The 13,182-nt window shown below is 46.9% G+C and overlaps 2 protein-coding genes across 4 annotated transcripts; both read right to left on the bottom strand.

Moving 5' to 3' along the window:
* Positions 1-1,085: 1,085 nt before the first annotated feature.
* LOC135664560 (protein kinase PINOID-like) lies at positions 1,086-3,512 on the bottom strand. The gene is made up of 2 exons (XM_065177011.1): positions 2,286-3,512; positions 1,086-1,991 (listed from the first exon to the last, which is right to left on the bottom strand). The coding sequence occupies exons 1-2, from the start codon at positions 2,855-2,857 to the stop codon at positions 1,253-1,255; spliced, it is 1,311 nt and encodes a 436-aa protein (XP_065033083.1). The 5' UTR covers positions 2,858-3,512; the 3' UTR covers positions 1,086-1,252.
* A 3,442-nt stretch (positions 3,513-6,954) lies between these two features.
* On the bottom strand, positions 6,955-10,852 carry LOC135664532 (CBL-interacting protein kinase 23-like). Of its 3 annotated transcripts, none has more exons than XR_010508886.1 (14): positions 10,234-10,852; positions 9,724-9,786; positions 9,335-9,406; positions 9,138-9,245; positions 8,979-9,059; positions 8,690-8,743; positions 8,478-8,603; positions 8,304-8,393; positions 8,086-8,205; positions 7,892-8,008; positions 7,543-7,659; positions 7,390-7,446; positions 7,231-7,295; positions 6,955-7,140 (listed from the first exon to the last, which is right to left on the bottom strand). XR_010508886.1 is itself a non-coding variant. In XM_065177003.1 (14 exons), the coding sequence occupies exons 1-14, from the start codon at positions 10,399-10,401 to the stop codon at positions 7,084-7,086; spliced, it is 1,305 nt and encodes a 434-aa protein (XP_065033075.1). In that variant the 5' UTR covers positions 10,402-10,849; the 3' UTR covers positions 6,955-7,083. The 3 variants fall into 3 exon arrangements, 2 of the variants coding, with proteins under 2 accessions (XP_065033075.1, XP_065033076.1); XM_065177003.1 differs by having other exon boundaries at positions 7,231-7,305; positions 10,234-10,849; XM_065177004.1 differs by lacking the exon at positions 9,335-9,406 and having other exon boundaries at positions 7,231-7,305; positions 10,234-10,847.
* Positions 10,853-13,182: the final 2,330 nt, after the last annotated feature.

Below are 13,182 nucleotides of genomic sequence, written 5' to 3'. Positions count from 1 at the left end.
GCCAGGTCTCAGATCAGACAAAACAACCTAAACTTTGAATAGATATATTAACGCATCAGTGGGTTCAAATTAGATTAAATAAGCTTGTCATCAATTCTCATCACTCTCTTTAAAGTCTTACGTACGAGTCAAATGTATGATTCATGATAGGTCATAATGCTTCAGTCCATCATCACCGACATCAACTTCTGATGAAGCAAAGAAAACTACGCGTAAAAGAAAGAAAGGAGGAGAAGTGGAGAGCCTGAACCCCACATTTTGCTCTCCCCCTGTCTGCATCTGTCCTCCACCGGCATCCTGCCACATGAGCAACAACTTCGTACATCCCCCCATCTCTCTCTCTCTCTCTGGACCTCGACATCAATGGCGACAGCTCTCTCTCTTTCTCTGTCTAGCTGCGCTGATATGACATACGTAGCCCTGTTCGCCATGGCTGCATACCTTAGTCAACCCTAGGTTAGACTCGGCACGTACTCCTTGCCTTTTCCAGGTATTTATGGCGGGAGACCTGCACGAGTGTGACTACTCGCCAGTGGGCCATTGAATGCATGTCTTCATTTTCTACTCTCTTTTCCACGCCAGTTCTTGCACTCTCTCCCACCACATACATATACGCAGTGATTACTGTCTCCGTGAGATCATTACCCTAACCGAAGAGGAATAGATATAGATGGGGAAGGAGAAGACGGTGGAGGTTTGGGCAGGTACGCCCCACCAGGGTAGCTCCCAGAGCCCGACAAGCAAGGCGAGCACATCACGTGCGCGACACGTCCCCCGCCCGCATGTCCGCCATGTTTACATCGTGCCAAATCCCAGTGAGCGATTTACATTCGAGTTCTAAGTCGTGGTAGCAAATGGCCACGAAGTCAACAGAGAGGAGAGACCGTCCTTCTCATTGTCAAAAACATGTCACCCATTCCGAGGCGGGAGACTGTATACGACTCAAGTGACGACTGATTACTGATTAAGGGCCTGGGAGACCACATTGCTACGTGCTGCTAATATAATCCCACTTGCATCAACATAATTATGGTTCGATAACATACCCATGTCCAAGAGGTCTCATAAGTTAATGCTTCTGCACATTCTAAAGCGTGATTTATTGCTATATATATATATATATATATATATATATATATATATATATTTCCGTCCACGGAGGACAAGCAAAGACTACGATTTAAAGCGAGTGTCGCCGCCTACACAAAATGGGAAGGGGGGGGCGGTTCGGTTCGGTTCGGCTCGATTTGGTTTAGAAATAATCGAGCCGGGCCGGTTCGCGTCGGTCCTTGCACGAGATGGACGGGGACGGGCCAGGCACGAACGGGGGGCGGCAGGTGCGCATGAGGGCCAGGTTGAGGCCCTTGAAGAAGGGGTGCGTTTTGACGTCGGCGGCGCCGCGCCGTGAGCCGAGGCGGACGGCCGGGTCCTTGGCGAGCAGTCCGGCGATGAGGTCCCTGGCTGTCGAGGAGGAGGGGTCGGAGGAGGGCGGCGGGAAGGCCAGCGGCTGCTTCACGATGTTGCGGAGGGTGGCCTCGTTGGTGGGTCCCCCGAAGGGGGTGCGGCCGAAGAGCAGCTCGTATAGGAGGATCCCGTAGGCCCACCAGTCGACGGCACTGCCGTGGGGGCGGCCGGAGGCGACCTCCGGGGCGACGTACTCGTGCGTCCCGACGAAGGAGAACGACCGGGCGCTGACCGGCTCCGCCACGAACCGCCGGTTCGCCTTCGCCGCGTGGCGGGACGCCCGCCGCGCGCGGAAGGGGAGGCAGGAGGGTTCGGTGGGGAGGAGGTCGTCGCCCCCGCTGTTGGCGGCTGCCGCGATGAGGGGCTCGAGGGTGGGGGAGGCGGTAGACTCCAGCGAGAGGTCGAAGTCAGAAAGCATGATGTGGCCGTCGGAGCGGATGAGGATGTTCTCAGGCTTGAGGTCACGGTAGACGATGCCGAGCATGTGGAGGTACTCCAGCGCTATCAGCACCTCCGCCGCGTAGAACCTGCATGCGAACCGAAAGCAAGCGACATCAGCGCAAGAACAGCGACAAGACAGCTTCTTTCGCCAGTTTATAACATTAGCAGATAAACTTTCCTTCACTACTCCAATTCCTTAACAAACTAAGAAGAAAACCTGTGATTGTGATCGTGAAATAGACTTCGATGTTTTTGTTTTCATGGAAACTTCGAAAACTTGCGTGAATTTGCACAAAAGGAGTCTTTTTTTTGGTTAAAAAATTGGTCGACGATGGAAAAGGTGCGATTTTTAATGGAAGAAAGAGGCGTCGATCGAGGACCTGGTGGCCGAGACGGAGAAGCGGAGGCGGGGCTGGCGGTGGCGGAGGGCATGGAGGTCGCCGCCGCTGCAGTACTCCATCACCACGCAGGAATAATGCGGCGACGCGTCGAAGTCGGCGTAGAGGGTGGGGAGGAAGGGGTGGTCGAGGATCCGCAGGATCCTCTTCTCCGTCACCGCCCTCTCCAGCTTCTTCTTCTTTGCCAGCGCGAGCTTGTCCACCACCTTCATCGCGTAGACGCACGGCGAGGCCTCGTCGCGCAGGCCGCAGAGGTAGACGGTTCCAATGTCGCCGCTCCCGATGCGGCGGACGAGCTTGAAGTCGCGGGGGCCGAGGTTGGCCGGGAGACCGCGCGACCGGATGGCCGCCCAGGCGGGGTCGGACGAGCGGTGGGGCTTGGAAGGCAAGTGGCCGGAAGGGAGGTCGAGCACGGCAGCATTATCGAAGGAGACGCGGGAGAAGCTACTGCGGCGGTCCTCGCAGCTGCCGCCGCTGCTGCTCATCGAGCTCTGGCTCGAGTTCAGCGCTTCCGGGCCGCCCTCGCCGTCGGACTCCACCTGCAACTCCAACATCTCCGCTCCAAAACGCCACCGCTAACTCCAACGCTTCGAGTCGCAACCCCTTTAAATAGCAAGCAACAGCAAGGGAGAAGCAAAAAAGCTCCGACCTTTTTCCACACTGGAACAGAGGAGCACAGGGAAAACCTGGAAAAGAGGAGGCTCGCTTTGGATCTTTCTTCCGAATCAGACAAGGCGGGGCACAATTGGCGACAAGCCAAACGATTCCCGTCAACAGATGAAGCGATTCGCCGAGCAGACAGCGAAATCCCAAGAGCAGTAAAGAGGCGCAGCGATGCTATTCTTTCTCTCTCTCGCTCTAGTGGACACTCGCGAATCGAAACGGGCATGGAACAAGAAACCAACGAGGGAATCAAAGGAGCTCGGAGTCGTTCCGTCTCACTCACTCCACGTTCTTCCTAGCTCTACATTCTCTGAACCCCGACACCGAACGCGGCAGACATCGCACCGAACGATCCAAAGCGTCGATTCCTCGCTCGCCGTCCCACCTCCAACTCTCAACAAAAGCGAAAAGGCGCAACGACCCCTCGTAAAAAAAAAAAGCGGCTTTAACAAAGCCAAGAATCACGACCAGCGACGCCACTCCGCCATTACAGCACTTCCGATGCCCTTCCCTCTCCCTCAAGCGCTCGGTTTCTCCCGCAGCGGTTCCGACTTCGCTTGTTTGGGGCGGGGGAGACGGGACGGCGAAAAGGTCTTTATAGCAGCGGCGGAACACGCGATTCTTCCGCGGCATCATCCCGTTTTCCAAAACAGCCGTTAGTTAATGTTTCCCGCAACAGTTTTGACTCGAGGTCACGCCGGGCTAACCATGGTTACCTTGGAACGGCCACCTCGGCACGTGCGACCCGAGTGTACCTTCCTTTTCTCCGCGTGACATTTCTACCGTTGACTTCTTTCCCCGTCACGTGCGGTAGGGGTGATAGTGTATGGCAGTATTGAAAGTAACTCCAACTTGAGGGGTAGTAAGTTTTCGGAATGCCAATTGAAGAGGTCGCATGGATGCAAAAGATGCGCAGTGTGGCATAGGAGCAGAATTGTAATTTGGGAATTTGGACTATCCTAAATATTTGACCAATAAATAGGAGGTATTAATTGTCATGCAACTAATATATATATATATATATATATATATATATATATATATATATATATATATATATATATATATATATAAAGTTCTGCAGCTTTTTTGCTTCTCTTTCATTGTACGATATCTTCTTTTTAGGTGGCAATGGGGGTGTTGAAGATGACAGGTGGGCTTCCCATCCATTACAGACTTATCCGATGAGGTTCTGTACAACCTAAAGACTTTGTTACCGCCATTAAGAAGAAGGAAAGCAGCTGCACAACCATGATCGAGTTTCTGTTGTAGCAGTCTTTGTTCGGCTGCATCTTTCTTCTGAAAGATATATAATCTTTGTTCTATGTTGAAAGCCAATTATGATGATGATGATTTGCCGCTTTGCATCAAAATCTAGCGGCTGAATTGAGCTTTATTTTCTTGGTGATATGAATGATGTTCTGATGGCCCAGCAGACAAGAAAAAGTGATCCTAAGCTTGTCAGAACCAGCAAAACCAAATGCTTGGTGTAAGTGCCAATCAGTGGTGGTGCATGCAACGCCAGCAGCAGCTAGCGGGACAAGTATCAATTCCATCTGTCTCTGTCCTCTCGATCTCGGTTGAGCTAAGCAGAGATTGGATTCGGCGTCGCGGCCGCGCCACCGGCGACCGCCATGTGCTGGCGGCAAGCGGAGGATTATTAGCTTAATGACTAAGATATCATGGAGGAGTAGTGTGGTTGTAGGAAATGTCTGAGGGCAGCAGAAGCAACTTTGTCTGGGCAAATGCCAGCCAAAAGTACACCAAGTGGAGCCATGCGCCTCACAAGAAGCAATATTCTTCACTGAGAAGGATGCCAACAACTCATCACCAAGATGCTTGTTGGTTTGCACAAAGACACGGTTAGAGCTTCCACAATGCCTGCTACCACCTCAGGAACTCCATGCACAGTCACAGTCCTAAACAATGCATAGTGTGCTTTGCATTGTTCAGGAATCAGAACAAAATATTGGCTTTAGCATTCTGATCTTTGGAACCCAAGACCAATTAAATTGTTTCATATAGGTTTTTCTGTGTGTGTGTGTTTGAGAGAGAGAGACAGATAGAGAGAGAGAGAGGATAACAATGATAAAGAAGAGGCACACAACCTTGGACTGTGGAACTGCAAGCATCCCAACTAGAGAAACACTAAGGCTTTAAATACTAAGGGTGTTTGGTTGTGGCAGTGCAAGGGAATCCCTTCTGTTTGCTTAGTACATCATGAGAGGAATTCTCCAAGAAGAGAGAGCAGAAAATGTTGGTGGTTCAGAGGAGATGCAACTGTGGGAGGACTTCTGAGATTGTACTGTGTGTTGAATCTTGTCCACTGCCAGTTCATCTGGTGTCATGGTTTGATTGTTTATCCCAAGTTGAATCATGGCCTCAATATGCTACTTCTTGTAGAGCACCTTATTAAAATGACATGATACAACAATCACAATCAGTAGGATATACATCATAGAAGATTGAATCTCTAACTCATCAAACTAACCAGTGTTCGAGAATTTTGTAAGCAAGCAAAAGGACTAATACCAATTTATTTTGTGTTTATTCTGTGTCAATCCCATGCTGAAGTCCACAACCAGCACAGCAGTAATTAATAGATGGATTGAAGTAAGCCGAAAGCAAGAGAGCAATAATGATGATGGGATGATGAGAGAGTAAGACAAGATGGCACACAAGACACAAGCCTGTTGCATATAATGGGCAGCGGGGATTAACAAATGATGGAGAGGCTTCTGCCATTGATGACCGCGAGGAAGATGGAGAAGGAAGAAAAAGGCAAGTTGGAAGCGATGAACACATGGGAAGAAACGACAGCCTCGCCAATATTCGCGCTGTTTTGATAGGGGGACAACACTACATTTCCAACTTGATAGCACAAGTTCAAAGGGAATCTATCTATATATATACAGACACACACTTTCTCTCTCTATCTTTTTCCTTCCTAGCGTAGAAATTATAATTCTCTGAGACGACAACTACATGCCTGTATCAAATCAAAGTCATACAGTTCACGAGCAGCATCAACTGATGTAGCCATTAAAGATACCTAGAATCGGCTGCCATCTTCTTCTCGCTCGCTCCTTTTGCCTTCTGCAGTACGCTAAATTGATGCCGATGTTGGACTTGGTGGCCACAGTGAGCCGATCAAAGGACTAGGTTTCCAATCAATCAAGGAGACACGGGAAGATGAGATATTGCTTGCACTGCAGTGGTGCATCGCTAGTAGCGTGGGAACTTGGGCAAGACTTGTAGGGTGGCATACGATCTGATGGGAAGCATCGAAGAGAGCAAATAAAGATGCATGGTGCGGAAGAGGAGCAGCGCGCGGAGTCCCGAGGGCGCTCAAAGGAGAGACGAAGGTCAGTGGAGGTGCCGTGGACTTCGCAGCTCCTCGGTCCTCCCTCCGCGAGGGAGACCTTTTGGCGGAGAGAACGACTCGTGGGTGGGTAGCAGCAGGTACAGCGCCCCCCGGTGCGCTGCTGCTGCTGGCACGGTCAAACCTCGCCCTTTAGGCGCGGCCATTTGTCTGCGGCGGTGGGCCCTAGCTAACGGCCAATGGGAGGAGTCTCCTCGCCTGTTTGGCCACTCGGTCACTGGCCCCCGCAAGGCGCCGCTCCCTTCGGCGGACACCTTTTTGTCTCCATCTGACGTCACCCACGCTTTCCACACAGAGATAGAGAGAGAGAGAGAGAGAGAGAGAGAGAGTGTGTGTGTGTGTTAAATAATGGCTAGTAAAATAAATGGCTGCGGCTTCATCTTCTGTTCCTCGAGAGGGAGGCACTGCTGCACGCGATAAGCTCGCAGCCAGCCATCAGCTTCAGAGACGTTACCTCTTCCTGTTTTCCTCATAAAGCAAGCACTGCAGTCTATTCTTGATTCACACCAAAGGCACTGTCTCATGAGGCAACCTGTCTGTGATTGATACTTCAGTGCAAATAATTGGATAAGTGGCGACTTGACAGTCATCAGAGACACCATCATCTTCATCATCAACCTGTTTGACTTGCATTACATTACCACCATTTACAGCACCAATTCATACTTCATCATGCATGCTATGCACACTATCACAATTGCAGGCCTAAGGCCTAACTAGATAAGATCCACCGGTTTACTCCTGTGACTTCCACATGATATCCTTCAGGCCCGTCGAGATGCTCTTGTAGAACTAGAAAAGATCAAGAACAGGAAGAACATGAGAATTAAGTGGCAGAAAAGAGAGGTTGAAAGGATGCACGTGGAAGATCATGCACTTCACCTTGTGGAACTCGAATGTGTCTCCCCTGGACTTGCGGAGCTCTACCACATGGAACGAGGGCGTTACTTCGAACACCTCGAGGAAGAACAAGCAGAGAGTTCAGTTGATAGATATGTAATGTCAAAGAGAGACATTGCAGTGGACATCATGGTCTTCTACCTCGGTTGTAATGGCTAAATGCCCTTTTCTTCCAGATTTTTCTCCTTGCAGCTTCAGCTGAGAATTGAGTTCAAAGCAACCTCGATTAGAACACCGTGTGGATTAAGATCAAAAGGATGCAGAGTAGTATAAATATGACTAATAGATCTACACCTTGTAGTTCTGTTTCTTTACATCAAATCCCAGAGGTTTGGCTGCTGCTTCAATCCTGGAGAGTATCTCATCTGCAGGGAGTTTTGATGTAAACCTCGTTTCACGCTTGACCAACCCCTGCCCAAAAATTGGAAGCCAGTCAGTAGTATCTTGTAATGTTGCTAATTCACGGTTACAAAGAAGATGAGGGAAAGTACAGAGGGCTCATCAAATCTTGGATGCTCCCTAAAATTTACTACTTAGGACTATTGATAGTATTGACATGTTAGGGGAGTATGCAGTGCTGCCTCCTCACTCGATAGATTGCTGATGAACAGAAGAAAAATGAAGATTTAGAATATCTAATCACCATTTGCTTCTCAAAAAGTGTGCCAAGATTAAGACCCTGAGCTGTAGAAATAAGATCAAATGCATTCATTAGAACTGGTCTTTCTTCTCGTCTCTCCACCACAAGATTTGTTCCCTCCTGCACAATCGAAGAATGGTACAGACTTACAGCATATGCTAACTTCATGTGACATTCTCAAGCATGACTAGATTTACCCCTGACTCATCAAAGATTGCATCCACATCATCAAGAACAACATCTGGCGTTTCAAAGTGGGGTGGTTGATATCCCTTCTCGAACCATTCATTCTCAATGACTTGTGGGATGGTGATGCGCTGCAAGGGAGCTGCATCACCTCAGGAACATGCAATATCTGAAATCACAGTTCTAAGCACTATTTTGGAATAAGAAACAATTCGAGAAAACAACTCACAGTTTGAGGGTTGGGATCTAAAATTCTCTGGATGAGTTTCTTTGCACTTGCAGAAATCCAAGATGGACAGGAGAAATCTGCTTTGAAGATCTGTGATGCCTCCGTAAACATCAGCAGGGGAAACTAATTTAGCTATTCATCATCCGAAAAGAAGATTTTTGAACAAGAGTTCACCTTTTTGTATAGTGAGACTAGGTTGGAATCTTCAAAAGGCAAATAGCCTGCCATAAGGACAAAAAGGATTACACCACATGACCATAGATCTGCCATGGCACCATCATAACCTTTGTCCTTGACCACCTAAGGAAAACATGCAAATCATGATAAAGTAAACTGAATCCAAGTGTATTGGATGAATGAAACTATACTTTGAAGATAAAGGTTACCTCAGGAGCAACATAATTTGGAGTACCACATGTTGTATAAAGTTTCCCATCCTCCTGCAATTGAAAAATATAACAGGGTTTCAGAGACTCACAGACTAATCCAGTTTCAAATGATTGTCCAGCCTTATCCTATTATTAGGCTTCAGCAATTTACTGTAAAATGTATCACAAAGTGCAGCACAGTGAAATAGCAATAACAAAATGAGATGGCAGAATCATGAGAAAAGGATGTCTTTCTCACTTCATATAGAAATGTGTAATCTATGTCAGTGCAAGTCTTTAAACCTACATGAACTTGTTGAGGCAAAGCACTGAGTCCGAAGTCTGAGATCTTAAGAACACCACTGGAGTCCAACAGCAGATTCTCAGGCTGTTACCAGCACCAAGTAAGAGGCCACAGTTAAGCAGAATCAAATCGCGTTAATGAATCGACTAATCCAAGCTCAACCTTTAGATCCCGGTGGAAGACACCTCTGCTATGACAGTAATCCACAGCATTGATTAGTTGTTGAAAGTACTTTCTAGCGTCATCCTCCTTCAACCTTCCATGGCGAGCCTAATTAACAGAAACCAGAACAATATCACAAATACACAAGATTCTGTAAGCAGAATGAAATGTGATGCTAAAAAAACACCCCCAATTACAATCTTGTCAAAGAGTTCACCACCATTTACAAATTCCAACACTATGTATATCCTTGTCTTGCTGGCCATTACCTACAACAAAAGATTTGAGCAATCACATATTTGCTACTCTACTACTGGACTACCATTGAAGAATGAAGTTAAAGCCTCCAACATTGGTACTTACTTCACAACAGACAGAGAGAAGATGCAACAATTAAGGGCAAAAAGAAAACAGTGTAAGTAATGATCCAACTATGCATCAAACCGAAGTTGCTCTAGAAAGCAGATCCAAAATTTTATGAAGAGAGTTGCAGAATGTGTTAGTAATCCACTGTAAAGTAGATGATGATGAAGAATCACCAAATTAAATGCCACAAGTGCAGATAAAAGCCATTGCTTTGCCTTACATCATACATCCGGACGACATTTGGATGTTGGATCAGTTTCATGGTAGAGATCTCACGTTTTATCTGCAGCATATGAGCATGTGAAAAGACTGTCAGTCAGCCTATAAGAGATCACAAAACAGGACGAATCAAGAAACTATTGCTAGATAGTATCAGAGACATTGAATTATGAGGTATGAACAAACCCAATTATACATAAGCCACACAATTATGAGAACGGCCAAAGATAATTGTGTGCCAGACCAGAATAAAAGGAAAAAACAAAAAGAACTAATCAGTTTCAACTGCATCTTTGATAACAGATAATAGTAAGATTCTATATCTATTAGAAAGACATCAAGAAATGCATACATAGATTCCAAGATGCAGACAGGAAGAAAGTAATTACTATCAAAATCTACAAATCTTTCTAGGCTAGGCTCATCAAAAGGAAACAAAAGAAAATACAAAGGAATTGGGGAAAGCTTGCATTTTTATAGATAAAGTTTGGATTTTTTTTTTTTTTTTGACCTGGTCGATCATCTTATGCCGCAAGATCTTATCTTTGTCGAGAATCTTGATGGCCACGTTCTCCCCGGTCTCGAAGTTCTTCGCGAACTTCACCTTCGCGAAGGTCCCCTCCCCGAGAGTCCGGCCGAGCTCGTACTTCCCCACCCTCGTCCTCCCCACCGAGCCCATCCTCCTCCTCCTCCCCGACCGCAAGCAACAAGAATCCCCGGAGCCCCCTCTCGCGCGACTCAAGATCGCTTCTTGTTGCAAGGTTGCCAGACCCACAACTTCACCGTCTTCACGGCTGCGCCCATCGCTCCGTTACGCCGTAGACAGGGGTCGGAGCGGGAGGAACGCCAATGGGCGGATCTTAATGTGGTGATGGATTTGGATCGATGACATTCTAAGAGAAACTAATGCAGCGACGGGAAGTGAAGACGTACGGGACACTGCAACCCATGTGATATGCCGCCTTCAATCATGAGACGGCACCATTACGTACACCAAAATTTGTACCCCATCTCATATTCTTCGATCTTTATGATTTTACACTTGTGTTCTTCCCAATCTCACGTAGGATTAAGCTTCCCAATGGGGCACGAACAACTAAGAAAGTAGTGATATTTTGGATCTCATTATTGAGCTCCTGATAGATTCTTGCAACAAAGCCATCATCATCATCAGGTGCCGTGGTTTGATAGGAAAGCAGAGAAAGAGACGAGGCACAAAGAGCTTGCACAGAGTGGGCAACCACCTTTGGGTTGAATAACAATAGTTAATACTCAATGATTTAAGATGTGACTTGCCATCACCTTTACAAGATTAAATTGTGAGAAATTATTAGATGGAAGCTGATAAACTTGCAACAAGTTTATCTTTTTAGTCAAAGGCTAACAAGTGGGATTTAAGGAGAATTGAATGCATAATTTTTATTTTCTTATTAAACTCATGTAAAGAATCCTAAGAGCCATTGGACATAAGCTAATAAATTAGTCACAAGGTTAAGTTTTGGTGAAGGCTAACAATTAGCATATCCCTCCAACAGATCATGTTTATCCACATCCTGTGCTCGGGCTCCAAATTGATAGTTGAATAGCTTGAACAGATCATGGCTATCCACATCAAGGATATTCTATAATACATTTATTATATGATAGTATAAAAATCATAATATGTTATCATTAAGTAGAAAATTTTATACTAAAAATATAAAATTAAATAATAATAGATTTAATTTACGATATTAATGCTATTCAGAAAACTTAAATATTTTTTTTTATCTACGAGCATATCATCGTCATATCCAAGTTCTTTGATGATGTCGATCTACAATTATAACTAAACTCACATTTTCCTTTTTTTCTATTCTTCACATACCACTATGGTCGATGGATTAAGAATAAAAGAAAATAAGATAAGATATATAAAATCCTATTGATACGAGGTCCTATGATCAATAATTATAATTAGAATTCAATCATAACATATTTTATCGAATTAGATAAGATTATATAAACCAGTGACCATAAGAGGATAATATTATCAATCTAATGATTTAATTTTATAATATTATCTTATATGTTACTCGTTCAATTATTGAAATGATGTATCAATTTTTTATTGCATTATTAGAAAACACCTTCCCGACATGAGGAGGACCTGTGAAAAGAGTGATTGTACACCAACCAATACAACCCATGTGGGTTAACTATGTTGATGATACGTAAATGCAAGAAAGACACCACTAGTTATGAACTCTGAGCTTTCAGTATAGCAGTTAGATGGTAGCACCAAAAATGTGCTACCCATGACAAGTTACATAAATATCAATCCCTAAATTATCTTAGTAATGATTGATTTCAAAAGGAAATCTTTATAGCAACCCATAGCTTGTGGCTCAAGAGAAACAAAGTTGCAAGGGGTTTCAAAGGTGAGGAAGGGAATTTTAGCAAGATGAACAAACATTGATTATGTTGCGGGGGGCAACTGTTTATGCCGTGGCCTCGGGGCTGACGCGACTCGGTTCGGGGGTCCGGATGTCGAGGATCTTGATCGACGTCCTTCGAGGCCTCTCGGTGGCTGGTCACAGTGGTCTGTCGGGACATTGCACCGGGTGGGAAACTTCGCTGCAGCGCTGGGAAGAGGAGGCCCGGTCTAGCACCTACACGCAGGTCGAGTCGGGAACTCGGCCCAACCCCTCCGACAATCAAGTTAGCAGTCTAGAGGGCTTTTAGAAGAGGGAAAAATGTCCTCCCCTTTTGTTTAGAGCTCATGGGTATTTATAGACGAGGTTTGATGTTTACCTGATGTGGCTGTTCGTAGGAGCAGGGTCGTACCTCTGATGGCGTCTAACACGGTCGTTGGCGTTGCGTGGGGGACCGGATCGCCGCAGGGTATGGGCGGGGGTCGGTAGTTGTCCTGTCTTGCTATGGTCAAGCGTGCGGGGGTGGAAGTCGCTGCTCGACAGTGGGTGTCATCAGCGCGGGTCAAGTCAGCGTCTGCTCGACAATGGGTGTCGTCAGCGCGGGTCAAGTCAGCGTCTGCTCGACAATGGGTGTCGTCAGCGCGGGTCAAGTCAGCGTCGTTACCCTCCTCATCGGGCAGCGTGGCGTCCAGGTGGGACCGTTGTCCTGGCACATCATGTCGCCATTATTTCCCCTATCATATTCCCCCCCCCCCCCGAAAGAAGCTATGCGTCGGTTGTGACGGGCGGGGGAGGGAGCTCGAGGCATAGCTGTGTCTCTTGGTGTTGAAGCGATCTCCGGCGACCTGAGGTCGAGCTCATAAGGGCGACATGAGGTCGGGGTCATTTTATGCAGGCGGGGTCTCGGGCATTACGCGGCCGAGGAGCGTGACGCGGGCGGGTTGATCGCGCTGAAGCGCCTCGGGCATTACGCGACCGAGGAGGGAGGCACAGGCGGGCTAACCGCGCTGAAGCGCCTCAGGCATTACGCGACCGAGGAGTGAGGC

This window comes from Musa acuminata, chromosome BXJ1-4, assembly GCF_036884655.1.
Source record: "Musa acuminata AAA Group cultivar baxijiao chromosome BXJ1-4, Cavendish_Baxijiao_AAA, whole genome shotgun sequence".
In the NCBI taxonomy this organism is placed as follows: domain Eukaryota; kingdom Viridiplantae; phylum Streptophyta; class Magnoliopsida; order Zingiberales; family Musaceae; genus Musa; species Musa acuminata.
Note: the sequence above shows the minus strand (reverse complement) of the source record. Positions and strands in the feature narration are given on the sequence as shown.

Coding starts and splice junctions, on each gene's coding strand:
- LOC135664560 (XM_065177011.1), bottom strand. CDS start 2,857: ATGTTGGAGTTGCAGGTGGAGTCCGACGGCGAGGGCGGCCCGGAAGCG. Junction 1,992..2,285: donor TTCTCCGTCTCGGCCACCAG/GTCCTCGATCGA, acceptor GTTCGCATGCAG/GTTCTACGCGGCGGAGGTGC.
- LOC135664532 (XM_065177003.1), bottom strand. CDS start 10,401: ATGGGCTCGGTGGGGAGGACGAGGGTGGGGAAGTACGAGCTCGGCCGG. Junction 9,407..9,723: donor ATGTCGTCCGGATGTATGAT/GTAAGGCAAAGC, acceptor CTTTTGTTGTAG/GTAATGGCCAGCAAGACAAG. Junction 8,394..8,477: donor TAGTCTCACTATACAAAAAG/GTGAACTCTTGT, acceptor GAGGCATCACAG/ATCTTCAAAGCAGATTTCTC.